The sequence below is a fragment of the Mercenaria mercenaria genome, chromosome 15, assembly GCF_021730395.1.
Source record: "Mercenaria mercenaria strain notata chromosome 15, MADL_Memer_1, whole genome shotgun sequence".
Lineage (NCBI taxonomy): Eukaryota > Metazoa > Mollusca > Bivalvia > Venerida > Veneridae > Mercenaria > Mercenaria mercenaria.
The window spans coordinates 47,618,689-47,642,853 of NC_069375.1; the positions used below are offsets into that span (position 1 = coordinate 47,618,689).

At 34.3% G+C, this 24,165-nt stretch overlaps 1 protein-coding gene and 1 long non-coding RNA gene across 2 annotated transcripts; both read right to left on the bottom strand.

Moving 5' to 3' along the window:
• Positions 1-1,138: 1,138 nt before the first annotated feature.
• Positions 1,139-23,278, bottom strand: LOC123552369 (pre-mRNA-splicing factor 38B-like). Its single transcript, XM_045341988.2, has 8 exons — positions 23,143-23,278; positions 15,539-15,710; positions 15,092-15,160; positions 13,786-13,937; positions 12,213-12,273; positions 9,584-9,846; positions 8,727-8,873; positions 1,139-5,451 (listed from the first exon to the last, which is right to left on the bottom strand). Exons 2-8 carry the CDS (start codon positions 15,692-15,694, stop codon positions 5,112-5,114), a joined length of 1,188 nt encoding a protein of 395 aa, XP_045197923.1. The 5' UTR covers positions 15,695-15,710; positions 23,143-23,278; the 3' UTR covers positions 1,139-5,111.
• LOC123561332 (uncharacterized) lies at positions 6,490-8,704 on the bottom strand. The gene is made up of 2 exons (XR_006688386.2): positions 7,965-8,704; positions 6,490-7,377 (listed from the first exon to the last, which is right to left on the bottom strand). It is a non-coding gene; the product is annotated as an uncharacterized LOC123561332 (long non-coding RNA).
• Positions 23,279-24,165: the final 887 nt, after the last annotated feature.

The window sequence follows — 24,165 nt, forward strand, 5'->3', positions numbered from 1 at the left end:
CTTTGAACAATTTTGAAAGGGGGCCACCCAAGGATCATTCCTGTGAAGTTTGGTGTAATTCTGTCCAGTGGTTTTCAAGAAGATTTTTTTAGAAATTGTCGATGGACGACGCACGGCGGACATCAAGCGGTCACAATAGCTCACCTTGTCACTTCGTGACAGGTGAGCTAAAAAGTCGTTGTTCTCAAGTTAATGACTGGAAACAAGTCTGAAGGTCACTGTGACTTTGACCTCTGAACTACTGATGCTAAAAACAATTAGGATCATTTACTGTTCAAATTTTTTTTGAAAAATGCAGGCCAAAGTGTTCTCCAGCTACTCACCAGAAACTGTTGTCAGCCTCAAGGTTACTGTGACCTTGGCTTTCTGTCTAACAGACTTTCTGCCTACTGATCAACAAAAACTTAGGGACAATCTACTAACCACAGTGACAAAGACTATTGAACTGGTTATCAAACTTAGCAAAGACATTTTACCCATAAATATTGTGATCATGCATGAACAACAATGGATAAGAACTGCTCAAATTAGAGCACTAACACTCATTTTTCAAAATTTTGAGTAAGTCAAGGGCCATAACTCCTAGTACACTTGAAGGATCCAGCTGGTTGCTGAACTTAATTCTGATACTTTGCCCATAAATGTTGTGACCGAGTTTGATAACCACTGGATAAGAAATGTCGGAGAGCAGGCACTGTCAATTTGCTATTTTAGTAATTCAAGGACCATTACTCCAGAGTCACATTGACAATCTAGCTGACTAATATTAAACTTGGTGGAGATATTATAGCCAAAAACATTTTGACTAAGTCTAGAAGTATTGGATAAAAACTTCCCAAGTTAGAAAACAGACACTTTCAATTTCGTAATGTTAAGAAATACAAGGACTGTTACTCCAGAGCTACTGGGCAATCCTGCTGGTTATCGAAACTTTGATGCACGACTATAGATTGCATACGAGAGACCATTCACCTATACTAGTAGCTCATTCTGAACAAAGTTCGAGTCAGCTAATAATGATCTGTATCTCTAGAATAAGTTGAGCTGTTTCAACCATCACAGACCTTCAATTCTAGAGGTCCCAGTCAGTACCAAAAACACACTTCTTCAAAGGTAGTATATACAACTGAACAAACTATTATAAAATACAAAATTTAATTTCTACGATTTCTTTTACCATAAAACAACAGTTACTGTTCCTGATTTCTTTATCAACAATCTGTAACAACAACTAAAATTTCACATTACTGATGTACAGGAATTTAAAATAGAGTGCATCATTATGTGCAATGTTTTTAAAAAAAATAACAGAATGGATATCAATTGGATTAGCTTTATCATACAGAAATAATTATGGAACGAAGAGTAAAATACACTGTGTAAAAATATTTGAGCGCACAAAAATACACGGTAAATGGCCCAGTCTAAAATTGTATTTTCTGATAAAGACTGTGGTAAAAAAGGAGCAATTTACATAAAGATGTGGTGATTTTCTTTCTATTCATTTTTGTGTAGTAAACTGTTTAAATGTGGCAAGTTCACAAAAACTTTAAAAATTTCAAATGTATGGCATCTAAGTAGGACTTTAACATGACTGACAATAGAATTTGAAAAGTAACATTTATTTTACATCCATCCAAACTATTTTAAATGTAGTGGACCAATACCGTACTGTCAATTGGCAAGAATATGGTCAATTACATATTCTGGGCATGTGGTTCAGATTTCCTGTCCGAAATTGCAAACCATGTCCTTAGGTGAGCTAAATTAAGGCAGCCAGAGAATGCTTAACAAGCATACAAGAACATGTATGTAGAATCACATAGAGACTGCTGCTTGTCACCAAGGGCTCACTACCTCAATTTAGTCACTATCATTTCACCTGAACATCTCTGTAAGGGAAATTAAGACTATTGATATTAATATCCAATATTCAGACAGAAATCTACCAAAAAACTTACAAATTTAAGAGAATTGTGTATTAAAGGCGTATGCTAGAATTCCCTGTATATGAGATGGGCGAAAATTTTCCCAATAACAGAATTTCTTTAAACTTTGGATATTGAAGGACAATCATCTAAGAAACAAAAAAATGCAATAAAAATCATAGGTCACCGGATTCGAAAAAGAGTTATCTGCCCTTGAAAACGTCATTTTTTGATACCGGTGACCTATGATTTTTATTGCATTTTTTTGTTTCTTAGATGATTGTCCTTCAATATCCAAAGTTTGAAGAAATTCTGTTATTGGGAAAATTTTCGCACCAAATTCTAGCATACGTCCTTAACTCTCCCATCATGCAGGTAAGGGAAACCTTAATTTCTCCACTAAGGAATTGTGAAACTGTTATCATATCTATTCAAAGACAAAATTGTAACTATCATTTAGAACATATGAATAACAAACGACAAAAATGAAAATTTTTATATACACAAATAAAATGTATTAGAAGTATTTCTGTTGAAACCGGAAATACATTGTTCAGTCTTAAGTGTTTGGCAATGCTCTTAATCCTTGACACAATTTAAGCAGTTTATTTACCGACTCTGTGATTAAATCTTTAATTGAACAACAAACTAAGGAAGTAATTAAGTTGAAAAAAAACTTTCTGTACTCAACAGAATAAGGTATTTTACAAAAACTTCAAAGTGAGAAATACAACAATAGAAAATGACAAATGAGCAGCGCCACGAGAAAACCAACATAGTGGCTTTGCGACCAGCATGGATCCAGACTCTGCACAGTCTTATCAGGATCCATGCTGTTTGCTAACGGTTTCTCTAATTGCAGTAGGCTTTCAAAGCAAAGAGCATGGATCCTGTCTGGATTGCACAAATGCGCAGGCTGGTCTGGATCCATACTGGTCGCAAAGCCACTAAGTTGGTTTTCTCATGGCGCAGCTCAAATATATTAAGAAAAAGAAACAGAGGATAATTACCCTTCCAATGAAATTGAAACAAACACAAACAGAAGTGTGTAAATACACAACTAGTACCATACACAGTACAGCAGAAATATTCAATTAAAATCTATACTCGTAACCTGCCAGAGGAGTGGGGTAGTTTGTGTTGAAGTGAAATACTGTATCATTCAGTCAAAATAAAGAGAAAATGGTACATCATTTTTCTTTCAGAAAAAAACACTGATGATTTTTTAAATAAAGAATAAATGTATTTTTTGACAAAAAGATTAATTTAAATACAGTTCAAATGAAAACAGATCATCTTACATCTTCACAGTTCATGTTCTCTAAAGAAATTAAACTAAAATGAAAATATCTGGGCCTGTATTTAACACACGTTTTAAGTCTGAAATTAAAACTTTTAAATTGTAATTTTCTCCAAGTTCTATTTTCATCAACCGATGCCGGGTTTTCATTAAAAGTTACTTAAAGGTGATTTCTTAATTTATGTGTACAAATTTTCAGCGTTAAAACTTTGGCAACTTAACTTTCTTCAGATTCTGGTCTAAATTTCAGACTTAAAACATTGACAACTAATGCTCTGCAATCTATTTCACTTACAATTGTGCTGTGGCTTTAAAAAAGTATTTATAATGAAATGCACTTTGCACATACTTGACTTTTTTTTGAAAAGGAGACCTTTACCCTGTATCTTTGTTATAAAGGAACTTGTGTAATCATGGCATCTATACAATATTCTCCTTGATACTCCTTGTAGATAAGATATATATCATTCAGATGGCATGATAAATTTACATATTTATTACCTCCCTTTTATGTATTTCAATCATTTAATAAGATACCAAAATTATACAAATTTACGAAGCAATGGCTGAAATAAAGGTCCCTGTAACTACATGTAGGTACTTTGTGAAATATCAGGTTTGTTTATTTTCTTTCTCTGCCATACTGTGAAATTATTTAATTTTATAGGCATTTGATTTTGTACTTTCAGCCACAGTGCCCTTCCTTGGGAACAGGAATCCATTAATCTTTATTCTTTATGATACAATAAACTGGGCAAATGTTTTGTTGGTTTAGATCAAATTACATATACTGATGCTACTTTGAAATTTATGAAAAGATGTCCACCACAAATAGTTACAATTTCGCAGTATATTCTTTTAATTTTCTGCTAATATAGTTCATCCTACTAGTGAAACTTTCAACCTCAGCTGATTTACATTCTTTCTAACCAACTGTTTATAAACTTCAATGAGACTAACTAATACACTACCTTCTATGCATCAAATTTTTTTGCTTTTACACAAAAATAATTTTCACATTGGTATGAAATAAAAAAAGTACAATCTTACTCATTCTGATGATGGTCTCATAATGGTCCTTTTGGCTTAACCCTTAGCCTGCTAAATTTCTATAGTGAACTTGTCCGTCTTTCAATCTGGACAGTACCATTATCTGTTAAAAGGGGTTCGTACCAAAAAGATACTGACTGAATAGTGAACAGTGCAGACTGCATATATGTGTAGGCTGATCATGATTCACACTGGTCGCAAAGGCAGAATCAATCATGTCCAGCATGGTAAGGGTTAAATGCAAGTTGAACAATGTACATTTCTACTGAAGACTTCTTTTCTCTAAAAGGGGCAGACCTTTTTCTTAAAGGGCATACATCTAGCTGAACATAACAAGTTTTAAATTTTTAAAACAGACACTAATATCAAAAATCAACATTAGATATCGTTCAAACAGAAATTTAGTTACTACAAATACATCATAAGTTCAATTTCTCCTACTCTTGGTAGTTTTTTTTAAAGACCTGATAGATAGCATTTATTCAACATATTTAACAGGTGATTCCTTAAATCTCACTTTCAAGATACTGGAACTAGATGTTACTGAATTGCTATCTGTTTTCTTAAATATTACTTCATTATTGAAAGTACCGTATAAATTTGGAAAAAAAAAATGAATATATAAAACTTTAGCCATGCCCCTTTAAAACAAAAGGAGTAACAGTGACATATCAAACAGCTGCACAGATTTTACACACTTTTTTTGTAAAAACCTGCTACTGCCTCTGACTCATAGTCTATACAAACTTTTCACAATATGATGAATTGATGATGCACCCACTGAAAATATGAACAAATATGCACAAAATATAACAGTGTCACTTTACATCCAATTAATGTCCATTTCTATCCAGACTCCTAGACCGCCTTTTGTGCTTTTTTCTGTCTCTAGATCGTGACCTTGACCTGTGCTTACTTGACACCTTATCACGTGATCTCGACCTTCTCCTCTCTACCCTATCCTGTGACCTTGACCTCTGCTTACTCGATCTCTCTCGTGACCTTGACCTCTTCTTCCTATCTCGCGACCTTGATCTCGACCGCCGACTCCTCTCATTCTCTCTGTTCTGTCTTTCCTTCTCTTTCTGCAATTCCCTGGCATAATCTATAGGAGACTGTCCCCTTCCCTCTGGTCTTGACCTTTTTGGTGACCTTGACCTTGATCTTCTGTGTCTGAAGTTTGAAATGAACTTTCTTAGAAAAAAAGATGCTAATTCTGTCATAATGAGCAATATTTTCGAAGTATCATACATTTTCAGTTCATCAAGAGAGTGATAAATGCCACCAACAAAGAGGGCCCTTGCCATTGGCCTTACAGACCAGACTCTTGCCCATGACTTACCATTCTACCATTCTTCAGTGTACCTTACTATTAGTGGAACTCCTTGAATGGTTTAATGTTAGAGCCGAGATATTTTAAATGTTTCGGACAGATAGATGACCTAATAAGCATATACTGTGAAATCATTAATATTCGTGGGGGACTAATTTTCGTAGATTTCGTGGTTGAGTCAATCCACGAAATTTAATCCCAACGAACAAGTAAAATTCACATTCATTTTATGTTCAAAAGTTGAAATCCACAAATTCATATCCCCCGTGAAATTGCCGTTTTGACCAAATCCACGAAAATTTCATGCCCACGAAATTAAATGATTTTACAGTATGCTTTCATTTCAAGTGTAAAGATTAAATCAGACAATTAAATCACAAAAACTGCAGAATTTCCATTTCATGACAGCAACACAATTTTTACATCTTGTATTTCATTTTTTTTTTGTCGTCAAAAACTTAACAGACATTTTACAAAATAAACTATTCAGAATAGCAACCCCAGCTAATTTTCAAAGTTACAAACATTGCAGATTTCTTTACATAGTTTTAAAGATCTCTTTGAAAGCTTTCCAGAACTGTTTCCCTTTTTTCAATATCTCAAAAATCAAAAAAGTTATGACATTTTTAAGTTTGGTTAAATCGACCGAAATCCGGAAATATTTTGCTATATAATTACTATTGAAACGCGTCAAGTTGACGGAACCGAAATTTTTTTTTCAGCCGACTTGTTAAAGTAATATTGCCGTAACTTTTTTATTATTTGAGATATCTTCATGAAATTTGGAATATTGTCAGGTCAGTCTATGCTCTCTATGGACATGTTAATGACTGATTTAAAACACCACTATAAGATGATCTAAATCATGAATAAGTTAGTCAGGTTGATGCAATTTATTTTTCAAGTTTTTACATTATTTTCAAATAATTTCAGTTGTCACTTACACATACATTTTCATGATCACTTTAACAGATTTATTTAAATATTACTACAGAACAAGACAGTGTAGATACATTTATTATACATAGAACAAGTTTATAAATAAAATATAATATTTTCAAATAATATTGATTTCATATTTTTCTGTTGAATATTTTTTCACTATTAGACTGCTACGACTTGCTAAAATTATCTACCATTAATTTAAATAGTTTTACTCTTGATAAAGAATTATTTCCACCTGCAATTATTCATTTCAAGTTGCTCATAAAAACTATGATACATATTACTAGACCCAAGAGTGTCATTGAACTAATTAAAAGTGAAATGAAAAATGTCAGTTTTGAATTCAACTTCTACTGGTAGTGTGGTTAACGTTAACGGAAAAAGTCACTGCTGAACTGGCTGAATACCGTATGTAAGTGCTTATGTTCACCATGATGGCATCATCTAACCGCATTTATACAGTCTGGCACCAATTTCTGGCCAATCACGAACTAAATGTTTATAACTTGCTTATCTTCTCTCAGTGGCCAGCTTACAACAGTGAGTCATGAACTTGACAACCGCTGTAGAATCATTCACAACTTTCTCCAAAGCCAGGGTACCAGTTGTCAGTCTTATTGACACTGATTTGAATGCACAAAGACATTAAACAAATCACTTTATTTGAACCCGGTGTCTTGACAAAATGGTTTATTTCAATCATAATGCTGTTTAATAATGGTTTGATTGTTTTCTTGATACGTCCAGTCTATAACTTTGTGATAGTACTGTGTGCATCACAATCACAAAATGGGCCTAGGTATATCTCTGTCATAGCTGACCTGAAAAAGAATAAAGTGTCATGCTTTAAAAAATGAACTGCATGATACATAAAAAATATGTTTATCTAATTATTTTTTATTATTATTCATAGCACAAACACCCAACTTCAAAATCTTGGTTTCAAATTGTCGAGCTCCTTCCTTTTACTAGTTTTAGTTAATAATTTTGACTACTCGGTTTTTTTATACAAGTTTTTACACATTAAACTATGAATAAGTAAACAATTTTTAATCAAAATTGCATACAAAAATTACTATCGAACTATCATTTACTTCATTAACTTCAAATCAATAAAGCAATCCTCTTAGTGCGAATCTGCGAGGGACGAAACGGTCAATTTTTTTCGGACAAAAATGGGCAGTTTTGCAATTAAACTTGCATACAAACGGACAAATGATATATTGTTACATGATATATAAAATAATATTTTGAATTAAAGTCAAATTGTTGTGTTTAAATAAAAAAAAAACTCGTTTTTTTGCGATACCCGACGCTGTAATTTCGACCTTTCGTACCCTCCGTTAAAGATTTGTAAACTTCTCGCTAAAGTTCTTCTGAATGATAATAAATAAATTAAAATACTTACCAAATGTTATGATTTAACATTCATTTCATTTTAATCGTTTTCCTGTTTTTTTAATGAACAGATTTATTGATTTTTAACGATATTTTGTATCGGTGTTGTGTTATCATAAATTTCAAAATGGCGGTCGGCCTGAAACGTGCGTGACCTTTGGATTTTCCGAAAATTGCAATTTTCAGAAATAAATGCGACCGGGTAAATGGCGTTTCCGAAAAATGATTTTGGTACCAAATTAAACTTCAGAATGTATATTTTGCATTGGTGCATGGTGCATGTCTGAAAAATTCGTATTTTCTGAGAAAAAAACGGTCAACTTTGGGGGACTATATCTTTCCTTTTAAGTATCGTACGAATATGCATCAAGTTGTAATGTATTCATAAACCTTTTTTCTGATTGGATATATTAAACTCATTAATATTCATAGCTATTAAACCAGTCGCATATTGAAACAAAGACACATGGTGTCACGCGAACGCTGCATGTTTACTGTTTATCTGAGATCGGGTGTAAATTACCGTGATCTGTTGGATAACAAGATCATAAATCCGATAATATGGCAATAAAATAACAAATAAAATATGCAAATTGTAGATAATTTTATTAGCTTTTTAAACATGTATATCTTGTTTTGATTGATTATCATTTGATGATTTTACATGAAAAAGTTTACGACTGGGGTCAGATTTCTGCAGTTTTCCAGTTAATCTGGAGGCTTATCAGTGATAAGCTGGGGTTGCTATTCAGAATACCAAAAACTTGCCCACCTGGGAGGTGAATATCTGTGTCTGTAAGGAGATCTTCTTCTGGGTGGTGACCTGTGCCTTACAGGTGACCTACGAGGAGATCTTCGAGGTGGAGATCTTCTAGGTGGTGGTGAACGAGCACGAGATCTATGTGGGGGTGTTGGTGACCTAAATAAAAAAAAAACAATTTATTTTGAATGAATCCATTCTTTAAACAAAGCACACATACAGCAGTATCAAAAATGCCAAATATGTTTGTCAAATACTAAAGTACAAAGTAACTGCTAAAAAATTAAAGATGAGGTTTGCCATATTCTAGGGTCCATTTCACAAAAGTTCATAGGTTTCATCCTAAGTTATCTCCAAAGTATGAACTTTTAAAACACATTTATTCCATAGGATTTAACTTGTATCCCTTTATTAAGGTGTCATTAATGCATTTCTAGGACAAATTCATCTTACTTTTGCTTGGCTCACATTCTAAGAATAGCATAAAAGTTAGATGATTCTGCTTAAAATGATGTTCGTGAAAAACACCTTACTCCTAAGTTCTAACTTTGTCCTAAGGAGGCTTCGTGAGACGGCCCCTGGGCTGTTAGACAAGACCTTAGAGTCATCTAGTGATCATCTCTATAAATTCCTATCACATATGATATTCCAGCTTTATTCATGAAATCTCTTGAACATCTAGTAGTTTAAAAAATGTACTCTTTCACCATCTAAGAGTGTTTACTTATTAAAAGAATCACTTTAGAGAAAGTCTTTATATAATATCGAATTCTCATTATTTTAGCACAGAATGTGAAAGAGTTATCTTCATTTGCAAAAGCAGAGATTTTTGTTTGTGAACATATTCACTGACAGTTTATCTTACACACCTTTTTCTCGATGAACTATGAGATGCATACTTTTCAGCTTCGCCAAAGTTCACCTCATCATCTGCTATATGTCTTGGAGCTTCTTCCCTCTGTTGCTGCAGCTTCTCCGCCATACGTGCCTTCAATTTCACATCCAAATCCTTCTGTACGGGAACGGGAATTCTGGGAAACAGAGTGGAATACCATTCCAGCTTGACCAACCATTGCCGCACCATTTCGCCAATCATTATCACATGACCTCCACCAGCTTTTACATCTACCTCCTGTGAAAATTAAGGAAAGGAAAATTTTAATCAACAATGTAAGTTTTGTAGACTACAAAACAATTAATGGATTTGCTCTAGCTCCCCGTGGAATTCTACTTAATATACATTTTTTTCTTTTAATCCTGTGAATCCAGAATTATAATCCTGTGAAAACAGAAAACATTTTGTGTTGAAATGCATAGTACCATAATACTAAGCTGTTAAACATGTTAAATATTGTATCATATTTTTCCTATCCAATTTCCTATTACGCATAGTACTATATAACCATGGAACAAACATACCAAAATACACATGGCATGTTACATGTAAATAATCTGTACAAAACAATAATTGTGAAACCATCTGACATTTTTTCCTCTTTTTTTTTTTGTATTGTGAAGGCTTAATTTTTGTACCGACAACATAATCATCTGTCTCCCTTTATTTAAAATACTAGTCCAAATTCTCTCATGAATGGAAACAAATATTTGCAAAATTGCCTAACCAAGAAAGAAATATTTGTGCCTCCAAGTTTTAAATTCTTGCAGCGTCTGTAGTTGTCTGGATAAAATTTCCTCTATTTTTATCTAGATTCGAGTAACAACTTCCACTACAATGTCCATCTTCATATTCTCATGTTCATAACCGCTAATATATACTTGCTTTAGATGAAATTCATTATCTACAACAGTGTTGAAAAAAAAAAAGACAGGTCTATAAAATATAAATCCTGTGTTATATTTACGACTCCCTGGCCCTGTGTGCCAGGCAAGATCGTTTAAACAAATCTCAGATTTATAACCTCTCAATGAGGCGAGGCTCGTGCTGCCACGTGCGTCTGTACGTGCTTGACCACCGGTGAACACTAGAGCAAACCCTGCAGTACAAAATATCACAAATAAGAAACGATGAATTCAGCACAAAGATGGAAACACAGAAATAAGGAGAAGATAGGTTTATTAATCATCAATGTAATATATTCAACCATGTACATACATATTTGATTAAATTTTCCAGATGTATGTTACCTGAAAGCATTTACAAGAAACATGTTGCATTACTTCAAGTTAATGCAAAAGTAAAACAGAATGCTGTGAAATCATCAATATTCGTGGGTGACTAATTTTTGTAGATTTCGTGGTTCTGTGCACCAATGGAATTTGTCCCAAAAAACAAATTTCCCATTCATGTGCTGTTCAAATGTTGAAATCCTCAGTCAAATTTTAAGCCAACGAAAATAAAATGATTTTATGGTATGAACGCATTTCTTTCAAAACCCACTTTCTTGAATATTTATTTTCCATGCAGACGTAAGTTGTTCAGAAATTTCATTTTACAGCAAAAACAGATTGTATCATCTCTACTTGTATGTACATGCTTGAAATGTAGCATCTTATCAATGTTCAATATGAAATGTGTCTTAATATATCAATTACATTTAAATAATGTCTTAAGCATTTTAAAGTAATTGTTTTCCCTACTACACAAAACTTACACAACAGAAAGAAACTAAAAGCTGAAATAGAAAGAGTAGAGGACAGAGAATATTTGAAGAGAAATAGAAAAACCTTGATCTATACTCACCAACAATAGACTACGTTCTCTGACACCAAAATTCACTTTCCACGTCAGAGTTATATATTTTTGTGAGTGAAATATGATGTGAAATTCTACTAGGTATGTGTGGATGCTGAGTGTTCTGAGTCAAAAATGGGTGTTTGGACAATCAACTTAATGTTTTTTTCTGTGGGAACAATTTAAATGTTTGTTTGCCTAGGTTTAATGTCAATTTCCAGTGTTCAGTATTTCATGTACATATAACAGCCAGTCAACCTAAGGAGTGTTGCTTGATTACTTATTAATATTAACTTATGTGCAAGTAAATCACAAATTTACCACATGAATTCGATATGGAGGAGGGTCAACTTTCTTTCATCAATTACTTATCTAAGCATGTACGCTGACATGATCATGTAACCAAACCATTTTCTTGACCTATAAATTTCATTGCTGTAACATTAAACCTAACAAAAAACCAACAGTGCTCTCTCACATTTTACCTTTGACTATTTCACAAGTAACTTTTATCTAAAATTTAAGTTCACAACATTAATGAATCAGTAATTCCCATCTGACTGATGCCAGGTTGTATTTGTAAAAGGTCAATGCATGTCAACTTTATACAAGCTGCATAGTTTTAAAACACGAAGATTGGCTGATTCTTGTTTTTGTTGAATGCAATGTCCATTAATGTAGTTTATACAATTATGTTTGCAACTTAATATTGATTGTGTACTGACTGTTGTGGCAACAACTTGATGTGTTTCACATGAATATACTGTGTGTTTTCAGTGTGCATTGTGTGTTTGAATATAACATACCTCTTCATCATCAAGATAGGGTTCAAACCAGTCCCATAAATCCTTCGGATCCTGTGTATATCTGAAACATTTTCACACACACATTTTAGCATATTCAATTCTATTTTTAATAACCTTGTACACATGTCAGTTTTCAGAGTAACAGCTTCCCTTCAACAGCCAAAATGATCCAACAGCAATCTAGCATAACAAGTGGACAGAAGTCTTGAACATGATCATGTACAAAGCATATTGGGTATGGCAAGACACAACATCTTGAGTACATCTGTACCTACTACCTACCAACTTTCATCTTCATTTACTCATTATATGAAACTGCCATCACAAAACTGGGACTCAACAAACTACTATATCTTATCCTCAGCTCATATCAACTGTCTATTTGGTCTGTATATCTGATCATTTCCATCAAGAGCAGGCACACTGATTTGACTCCTTTTTTAAAGTTGCCCTTGTTATCAATTACAAATAGATGCCCACGGGCAACATGTCGAGCCCGTCAGCTGTCAAAAGGACTGGGAGTTGCACACGACACTCTGTCTCATTGAGGCAAACATTTATGCCAAAAAAAAAAAAAGATTGCAAAAAGTTACAATATAAGTTATTTGTAGTAACAACAAAGGGAAGTAAATCTAAAAAAAAATTTGAAGTCAACACACAAAAATCCTTAACAGTCGAGATAGGTCAAAATACACCTCAAAATTGGATATAAATGCATGTTGTACTGCAGAAAAGTGGTCTTGATTTTTACCTACAACCATTAATAAAAAAAGTTACAATATAAGCTATTTATAGTAACAACAAAGGGAAGTAATTCTAGGTTCTTGCGCATGACACTCCATCTCATGATGGTGAATAATTGTGTCAAGTTACATCAAAATCCCTCTATGCATGAAGAAGAAATGCTCCGGACAGTCATTCTTGTATCTGACCTTTGACCTCTGTGACCTTGACCTTAGACCTAAGGACCTAGTTCTTGCGCACGACACCCCGTCTCATGGTGGTGAACATTTGTGCCAAGTTACATCAAAGTCCCTCCATGCATGAAGAAATGCTCCAGACAAAGTTGTCATTCTTGTATCCTTTGACCTCTTAAGTGTGACTTTAACCTTATTCCTAGGGACCTGATTCTTGCGCATGACACTCCGTCTCATGACAGTGAACAATTGTGCCAAGTTACATCAAAATCCCTCCATGCATGAAGAAGAAATGCTCCGGACAAAGTCATTACTGAATTTGACCTTTGACCTCTAAGTGTGACCTTGACCTTTGAGATAGGAACCTGGGGTTTGCGCACGACACTCCGTCTCACTGAGGTTAACATTCATGCCAAATATAAACAAGATTGCTCCATGCATGTCAAAGTTATGGTCCGGACAAACAAATCTGGACGCACGCACGCACATACACCGAACAGCCATTTGGACAACTATGTCTTCGCTTCCGCAAGCGGGCTCGACAAAAATCAAAAGAGACTTAAAGCATTAGAAACCAGCTTTTTAAAACTACAGCATTTTGGTGGCCACAAGGTAAATTTTTTTCATTTTACTTACCTTTTACAATGGCCACTTACCTGATGTACATGAATCCTAGCCCACGTATATATGGTGAATCTGAATGGTCAATGAGGCCCTTCACTTGTTTTCTTGTCAATCGTAGTGTGAACAATTTGTAGAGGAGACAGTATGCGCTTGACACTATACCACCAGCACCTACACCTCGTACCTGTCAAATTTTAGAAGTCATTTTTAGAGATCTATAGTATATTCATGTTAGACCAGCTATTTGATATGAACAATAAGGAATTAGACAAATCACTCTACATAAGAAACTTATTAGAAACTTTCAAAGGTTTTTAGTACCAGTATCATTTATTTTCTTATCAGCGATGGATATAATGTTGACAGGGATGGATGTTATCATGACAGTGCTGGATGTAGAAAATAATCATGACAGTGATGGAAAAAAAAAGAGTGTTTTATCTATAAGGACTTTTGATTATAACATACTTCCTATTCATAGTATTGGAAAATGGTACCATTTTGCTGCATTCCTTAAACAGGTTGCAAATATAATTGAGCCGCGCCATGGGAAAACCAACAGTGGGTTTGCGACCAGCATGGATCCAGACCAGCCTGCGCATCCACGCAGTCTGGTCAGGATCCATGCTGTTCGCTTTCAAAGCCTAATGCAATTAGAGAAACCGTTAGCGAACAGCATGGATCTTGACCAGACTGCACGAATGCGCAGGCTGGTCTGGATCCATGCTGGTCACAAAGCCACTATGTTGGTTTTTTCATGGCACGGCTCATATGTAGCTTTTCAAAAACTGTGTTCATGTTTTAAGATGAAAAATGAAATTGACAAAACTCAGTAACAGCAATGGGAAAGCATCAGCACACTGTTCTACTTTCTTTTATCAAGTTTGAAAAGAGAAAAATTATCACTTGATCCTCTAAAAGACATGCTGATTACCAATCATGAATACAAATGTAAATGGTTTCCAATTTTTGTTCCAACAGATCAGCGCTCTGGCTATTTTTACAGTGATAGATCCAATATGTAATAATGAAAATTTTTAACCTTTAGCCTTGCTATCGGCAAATGATTCTGCCTTTGCGACCAGTGCAGACTAAGATCAGCCTGCACATCCGTGCAGTCTGATTATGGTCTGCACTGTTCGCTATTCAGTCAGTAAATTTTCAGTGAACACCCCTTTGAATAACAAGTGGTACGACCAATGACGAGTCCATTTCAGAAATTTAGCAGGGTGAAGGTTAAGATTCCCAGCATTCAGATCACTCCCTTACATTTTATGATGTGACATTTATATTATTCGGTTAACACTCAAACATTCATACAGAGTAGAGAAAACTTACCCCACCGCACATTCCTGTCTGGCCAGCAGTTTTCCTACTTCCTTTTTCCCACGGCTCTAAATGCGTAACCTTTATAACAGGAGAAAAAAACATGTTTATAAGTGATCAGTCACAAGTAATTTTATAAACCTGCATGCCTTTTAGTTTAAGACTGTGAATAATTAAACTTAATCAAAAGATGTTATTTAAGATGGCTATATGATACAATATACTGACATGTCACAGGTCATTGTGACATAATGTACGCCGTCATTCTACTACTCAAATAATCATCTGTATTTTTTGGAGAAATTAGATCATTCAAATCACCTACCTGTTTTAAATATTTCATTCAATTCTTGAGCTTTAATAATTAATAGCAATTCTTGTATATATTTATATATATACAGTGCTGAACTAAGTCTTCTTTTTTCAACCAAAATTATAAGTTAACAAAGATTTACTTACCTTATAATATATTTCATCAATAACTTCATGATATGTTTTGAGTTCATACAGGTTCTGTTTGAAGTATGGAGATGACTGTATATTGGTTAGTATAAGCGGGTTAAGATTCATCGTCTTCTCGTTGCCCCATATCGGCAACACATTATTCGGAGCCATCTTCCTAAATTACAACCTGAAAATCATTAAGAAAATCAATATTAGTTTTTTACCCTTTTTTTTTAACCTAAAGTTACAATGCTAAATTTCTAAAATGGACTGGACTGTCGTTCAATTTCGATAAAACCATTAATTACTGGAAGGAGTGTTCACTGAAAATTTACTGACTGAATTGGGAACAGTGCAGGCCATAAATTGGTCACAAAGGCAGAATCACTTGCCATAAGCAGGCTAAAGACTAAACAAAAAATTCTGGTTCTTATGTCTTAAGATCTTGTATAAAGCTTTTTTATTCTATCTTTAAGCTCTAGCATCCCTGAAAGGAACCAAATGTCATATTTTGAACAATTATTTGTGGGAAGTGGCTAGGTGGCTATGGGTCCGGTAACCTGACCTCTAGACCCGTAGTCAAAAATAATTCGACTTTCAGATAGTTTTATATTTGTGACAGGGCAATCTAAACGTGAAAACTCTGAAGGACCAAAATAATTGAAGTTAAATCACAGTACACAGTCATGTAAAGTTACTGGTTTTATATGGCATATAAACACACGATAAACGTTGATTGTGTACAGTACGTACAAAGGTTTAAATCACCAGAAAATTCATAATTTTGGATATTATTTGATAATTTTAACATAGATTATTGAGGAATTGAATCCCCTTTCGATACTAGTGTTTCCTGCAGGCCTTTTTAACATGGCGCAGCACCATGCCCCGTTTGAAATGCCGCCAAGCTGCCCTTCAAACCGCCTGTTTGCGCCACGTGCCCTTTTATTCTATGAAGCTTGTATATTTATCTTGACAAGTGCCCTTTCAAAACCAGTCTGGAAAGCCAATGTCCGCGGGCCATGTTCCGTGTATTGTACCGTCAATTAGCGGCTGTGATCAACAGGTCAACACGTGGGTGCATCAACCGTGAATGACCCTGATTAAGAACTGACAGGATTATGCAATCAATTACTGTTTTATGATAGTTTAATTGGGAACAGTAGATGAAAATTTGTTTGTTTTTAGCACGTCGACGGAGAAGCAACATGAAGACTTTTTATGGAAGATATGATTGAAACGGCCAATTAAACGATAATTATTTTAAAAGGTTGTAATCATTTCAAATGTAGATTGACTATCGCACGTTTTCGATGCGCTAATTAGGCCTTAAAAATAAAATATTGAAGGTTTGCCGATCGCCGACCAACCCATGAAAATTGACCAGACTCAAAATATTTTATATCGATTTTATCTACAAGATTTATTTTATTCCTTTACGGATATCATTTATAAAAATAATAAGATAAACGTTTAAGCTTTAGAATGATACCAAATTCATTAAAATCGTTTTGTTTTCGTAATTAATTTGTCAAAATGATTTTATAAGGCCGAAATTTAAGATGAAAGTGCACAGCCGCATGCGTCAAGCAAGCCGAAATTTTGAGTTATTACTCGTAATGAACCACTGGTATTTACATTTATGTTTATATTACTGAATAATGTGTGATTAGACGAAAAAAACAAAACAGATTCATAGTCAGTCACTGTATGTATCGCAAAAACATCCGAGCAACGGGGGAGTGATAAAAATAGTGGCAGACGATCTAATCTAGCAAATTTCACAGCATATACTTTTTACGTCGCATTCTACTTTCATTTTCGCATGCCCAAACACTAGCAAAATATAACTTTCCGACTCGACCTGTCGTCTAAATCTTACTGGCTAGGAAGAACAATGGGTTTAATCAGCAATATAGGTACAAAGTCATTGATTTATACATGTAGATTTGACGAACTGCCTATTCTCTTAACGTAAATCAGTGGTGAAATGATATGACTGGCAAAACAAGTAAATGAAGTATTGCCATGCAATACAAAGTCCCCTACTGGAAGGCACCTAATTTTCTCTTCTGCAGTATAACATAATGAACTGATATCTGTCAATGATGTATGAACAATATTGTACTATATATACAATAAATTATAACAAAGCACTTGGATTAAAATTTGCATATATAAAAACGTACAGTTGTTTTCATTTGGATTTTTGTTTTTGGCCGATTATACAAAAAGTTATCATAAAAGATATTTATAGTAACAACAAAGTGAAATAAACCCTAAAAAAAAAAAAAAAAAAAAAAAAAAAAAAATCTATAAAATATAAGTCCACAAGAAACTCTTTACCAGTAGAGATAGATCAAAATACACCTAAAATTTGGATGTACCGTGCATGTTGTACCACAGAAAAGTGGTCTCAATTTTTCCCTATGGCCAGTAATAAAAAAGTTACAATATAATCTATTTAAAGTAACAACAAAGGGACATAATTCTAAAAAAAGTGCGCCTCATAGTGGTGAACATTTTTGCCAAGTTACATCAAAATACCTCCATGCATGAAGAAGAAAAGCTCCGGACAAAGTCATTCTTGAATTTGACCTTTAACCTCTAAGTATGACCTTGACCTTAGACCTAGAGCCGGGGCTTTGCGCACAACATCTTGTCTCATCCAGGGAAATGTTTGTGCCAACTGATATTCAAATCCTGTTTTGCATGACAAAGTTATACACTGGACAGGAAAAAAATCCTATTGACACATTTGTGCTAAGTAATATCAAAATCCCTTCGTGGATGGCAGAGTTACAGACCGGACAGGAAAAAAGCCTTATTGACATTTGTCCCCAAATGGTGACCTTGACCTTTGAGCAAGGGCTCCGGCATTTGCCCAGGACATGTTGTCTCATCATGGGGAACATCTGTGCTATGTAATATTGAAATCCCTTAATGAATGACAGAGTTATGGACCGGACAGGAAACAGACCCTGTTCAATGCCATGTTAACATTTGACTGCTAAGTGTGACCTTGACCTTTGAGCTAGGGGTCTGAAAGTTGTGCACGACACATCGTCTTATTATGAGGTACAATTGTGCCAACTGATATTAAAATCCCTTCATAGATAGGAGAATTATGGACTGGACAGGAAAAAAGCCCTGTTGACCTTTGACCTCAAATTGTGACCTTGACCTTTGAGCTAGGGGTGCAGGTTTTGCGCATGACACGTCTCATCATGGGGAACATTTGTGACAAGTAACATTAAAATCCCTTCATGGATGAAAGAGTTATGGACCGGACACGAAACAGACCCTGTTCATGCCATGTTAACATTTGACTGCTAAGTGTGACCTTGACCTTTAAGCCAGGGGTCTCAAAGTTGTGCATGACACATCATCTTATTATGAGGTACAATTGTGCCAAGTGATATTAAAATCCCTTCATGGATGGGACAGTTATGGACCGGACAAGAAAAAAGCCCTGTTGACCTTTGACCTCCAATTGTGACCTTGACCTTCAAGCAAGGGGTCCGGGTTTTGCGCATGACACGTCGTCTCATCATGGGGAACATTTGTGCCAAGTAATATTAAAATCCCTTCATGGATAAAAGAGTTATGGACTGGACACGAAATTGCGGACGGACGGAATGACAGAATGACGGAATGACAGAATGACGGAAAAGCGCATTCCTATAGTCCCCGAAACTGGTTTTCAACCAGTAGGGGACTAATAAAGTTGGGCACTGATAGTTGTTCAATAAAACTTGTTGCTTATTATCACCTGAAATCTGTCTCTGAAAATGCAAGCTAACACTTCATGAGGGTAACAGAAAAAGAATGTTTGAAAGTATGAATCATCAGTGTCATCTTTAAACAAAAGAAAGGAAAGCACTTTCACAACATGCCATGGTAGGCATTATAAAGAATACTACAAAATATCTATCCCATATCTGAGATATGAAATATTCTCAAATTCAATGAGAAAATAGTATGTAAAATGACGCCGACAAGCGTTCTTGGACGAATGCCCTTTCAATGCCGAACCGCGTGTTAAAAGTGCCCCTTTTCAAGGGAAGCACCATGCCCCTTTAAGAGTCTGCAGGAAACACTAAATACATGTAAGTTATATTTTAACTTATGGCAAAATTAGTGAAATAATCAACATTTAAACCTATAGCATGTAAAGCGTCCGCAGTGACGAAAATTTCATTGGAAGTTGTTTCAACTATTTGGTCATGCTCGAGCGTTTGACGCAAGTGGGGATATTGCCCATATCAAAAAAATATCTCAATATTTCCTAGGATCGCGTCAAATTAGTTGAACTATCTAGACCCGGAGTTAGAGCTTCAGTGACTGGACCTCTAGATAACCCGTACAGAGAAAACACCCGTTTTTAAAGATAAAATATAGTCTGCTCTTTGTAATACAAACAATCCGAAAGTAATCTTATTTCAAAGCGTTTGCTGACTTCATCAATCGTGATCAATAAACTTACAACGAGATCTCATTCAGTTGCATAGGGATGTTGGTGAGATTTGCTCTATATACCTAAAGTTCAAGTTGCCGATCTATTTATTTTTATAGATCTTTGTTTATGCCGTGCGGCCCAAATCAAGCCATTCATGTCATGCAGGTAAATCTGCATTGAAGCAACATATTAGAATGGAACGAGTGGCAATCGATCGGGGTATACAATTGAGATCACCTAGTAGAAGCTAAACAAAGACCAGGGCCCGCATTGGCCAATAATTGGCTGTAGCCAAATAAAGGAAAAGCTGTTAAATTCGGCATTTTTGGCAGAGGCTATCCGCACGACGTCGGGCCGATAATTTTTCTTATCCGCACGACCGTCGTGCCAATTATTTTTGTTATTCGCACGACAGCCGTGCCAATTATTTTCGTTATTCGCAGGATGATCATGACTGAAAGTTATGTCGATTATTTTCGTTACTGATACAACTGAAAATACTGTATACATATGTGAAATTTAGTTTATCTTTTCTGAAGTTTTCCATTTATTCCTTGGAGATTTTTTTTTGAACAACTCTTTAACAAGAAGTTGCAAAAAGTTCTGCACCTTTTATGCTTTAAACATTGTCAGTGATGTTAGAAATCAACTTGCTGATGTCTCTTAAAAAATAATTTTAAAAAATCGGACGTACCTACCCTATTTTTTTAGCATGCTACCGGGAACAATTTTTTAAAGACTTATCAGATCTCCATAAAGTACAATTTTTGCATGCACCTGCCATCATTATGTTGAATCACTTGCATACGATTTATTTAATTAAAAACATAATATGAAAAGTAAAATAACGGCATAAAGGTATGCGGGTGTCAGACGTTTCACCCCCAAGACTGTTCCTCCTAAGACTTTTCCTCCCAAGACTTTTCACCCCCAATTAGGGGTGAAAAGTCTGGTGCTTTAAAGCATATGAAGACTTTTCACCCCCTATTTGTTTTTATTATTAAATATGATTATAATGTTTTTTTGGGGGGAGGGGGTTGTATAGTTATGAATAATTTCATTAGTTAATACATTAACATTCACTACAAAACAGAATTTATCATATGCTGTGCAACGATGCAAACAATAACATTACTGTACATATAATAATTCAAACTGGGCGTTTCAAATAAAAATGCTGTTAGAAAACCTGGGATTGTCGGATATATGGATAGGTCAAGATAGTAACAGTAATTCTTTTTCTACAGAGAATATTGGACAATTACTATCAAACTTGATATGCTAACATTAACAATTCGAAACGATTACTTTCTTATAGTAGATTTAAACATTCCTTTAATCTTAAAAAATACTTAAATATAATTGAAGAAAAAAATTCGAATTGCTCTTAGTAGATTTAGATTATCATAACATAATTTTGAAATAGTAAGAGGTAGATATAACAACACAGATCAAAATGATATAAAATGTAAATTTTGTAATCTTAGTTCTTTAGAAAATGAATATCACTTTCTTCTTGTATGTCCGTTGTATACAGAATTATGAAGAAAATGTTTAAAACCATATTACTGTAGATGTCCCACTCTGTAAATCTGATGTCTACGGAAAATAGGAAGGAATATACTGAATCTGTCAAAATATTGAAAGTTAGTTTCATTTTTTAAGCAACATCATTTTTGAGAGAGTATAATTTTGTTTGTTTTTTGATTTCCATAAGATCAGTCAAGGTTTAATTAAAGTTTAATATACTGTAGATTAGCCAGTTAATCCATTTATATTTTAACACTTATTCCTGTCAATCAAAAGGTGTTGATTAAATCACAACACCTATGAAGAGTTTAAAATACTGACAATTTCTGTCAATCAAAAGGTGTTGATTAAACACAATACCTATGAAGAGTTTAAAATATTGACCTACAATGAAATGAATGACTTTCAAATTGTAATATTAGTTTATTTATTTATTTCAGTCTCATCAGCATACATAAATAACATCACAGTACATACATGTATTACATATAATAACATTAAACATATCGAATGCTGCCACTCAATACTGAGTTACCTGAGACTCTATATATCTTGTTTAATATATAAAAATATATCATAAAAATAAATTCCACATCATATTGCACTTATAAATAACCATATTACATGTTATCACAATTGGGCTATCATTATGATACTAAAGGATAAACATATACCCTCTAATTCTAACCCCTAGTTAATATTTACATCTACTATTGTAATCTAAATCTACTCATATTTTTCATAATTATATTACATAATTAAAACTTGAATCCATTTGAATAACATAGAAAACAAAATTAATCATTAAGAAGTCTCAACAAATTTACATTTAAAAAGATCAATTGATTAAGTTGACTACATGTATGATACCCTAAATTCAGTGTATATTTTGTAGAATTATGGTCAGTAAAGTAACAAATTATCTTCATAAATGCCCTAACAACCTATACAAAATATATAAAAAAGATTTTACATATCAAATAACAAAATATTTCACGATATTTTCAGTATATTAAAAATTGGGGGTGAAAAGTCTAGGGTTTGTAAAATTGGGGGTGAAAAGTCTTGGGAGGAAATGTCTTGGGGGTGAAATGTCTAGGGGAGGAAAAGTCTTGGGGGTGAAACGTCTGGAATTCAGGTATGCTACTAACTGTTATTAATTATGCAAGAATATGTGTTCTTAGCATTCTTTTGACTTATTTGCAATTGATGAATTAATCATGATGCTATAACAGCTAGTATTTTAAACTAAGATATATCTTACGCTAAAAATTGAAATGCTATCGAATCACCCGTCGTGTGGATAAGAATACTAATCAGCACGACCGTCGTGCGAATAAGAAAAATAATCGGCACGACGGTCGTGCCGATAGACACTTCCGTTAAATTCATACAAAAATAGGTTTAAAATTGCAAAATGGACTATCAAATTTGTAGCCAAAGAGGAATTTTATAAGCCACTGACAGAGCGGGCCCTGAAAGACAAAGTCAGACTCAAAGTTCCAATACAAAAGGCTGTAGCTGTTAGAGAAGAAAAATCGACCAGGTCGAACCACCTAATCCGTGGTCCCACTTCCGTATTTTTGAAGGTCTTTTCTGAAAAAAAAATGAGAATAAATATGTCAATTACCTATTTTCTGTATTACCAACTGAATTATAGCTTTATTGTGTCGTCGAAATCCTGAAAAAAAGACGTTTTTCTCCTGTTGATTGCCTCGCTTTCAACCGACGTAAGATGTCTGCGTTGTGAAAATATAGAGTAGGCTGTAGATAACTAAATAACTACAGGTTAAGGGCCACTATATCTACATCTACATCTACGGGGATACTCCCAACAATCAATTTCTGATCATAACTGGGAGGTCGGGGCAGTTGTTAAAAACATGTTGCTATGTTACATGATACATGATATGCATGTGTTAAGAGAGTAAGAGCAGTAATATGTACAGCTTTGTTAAAAATAAAAACAGGATGATGACATTAGTACATATGCGAGTCTAGGTCAGATGTGAAGCACTGAAGGTTCACACTGTCCTTGATGTTATAAGGCAAGGCGTTCCAGTATCTGATCGTGCGGGGGAAAAAGGAGTTCATATGATATTGTGTTCTTGAAGATGGAATGATAAAGTTTAAATTTCTAGAGGCTGTCAGGTGGTTATGATCTACAGAGACGAGGTTGTGTGATATTTTATACAACATAATTAAAGATGCATGTATTCTTCTCTGTTCTAATGTCTGCCATTTAAGAATTTCAAGCATTGATGTTACGCTGCTTTGGTATGAGTAATCATTCATAACATATCTGGCTGCAGCTCTTTTCTATCTCATATGCTAAGTTTTTCTGCCATGGATGCCATATGGTGTTACAGTATTCTAATTGTGGGCGGACGTATGTTTTATAGGCAGTTTCTTTGATATTACGGTTATTACATTGTACATGTCTTTTTATGAATCTGAGAGTGTTATTAGCTTTTGAAGATGTAGTTTCAATATGTTTTTTCCAACTAAAGTCATCACTAATAGTAATCCCAAGATATTTAGCATTTTCTGTGGTTTTTAGTTCTTGATTATGTAGTTTATATGGAAAAATGATATTTTTTCATTTTTTGGATTATGGTTTTATTGTAGTTTGAGACTGGTTTCTACATTAATT

Coding starts and splice junctions, on each gene's coding strand:
- LOC123552369 (XM_045341988.2), bottom strand. CDS start 15,694: ATGGCTCCGAATAATGTGTTGCCGATATGGGGCAACGAGAAGACGATG. Junction 15,161..15,538: donor TTGATGAAATATATTATAAG/GTAAGTAAATCT, acceptor CCTGTTATAAAG/GTTACGCATTTAGAGCCGTG. Junction 8,874..9,583: donor CATAGTTCATCGAGAAAAAG/GTGTGTAAGATA, acceptor TTTTTTATTTAG/GTCACCAACACCCCCACATA.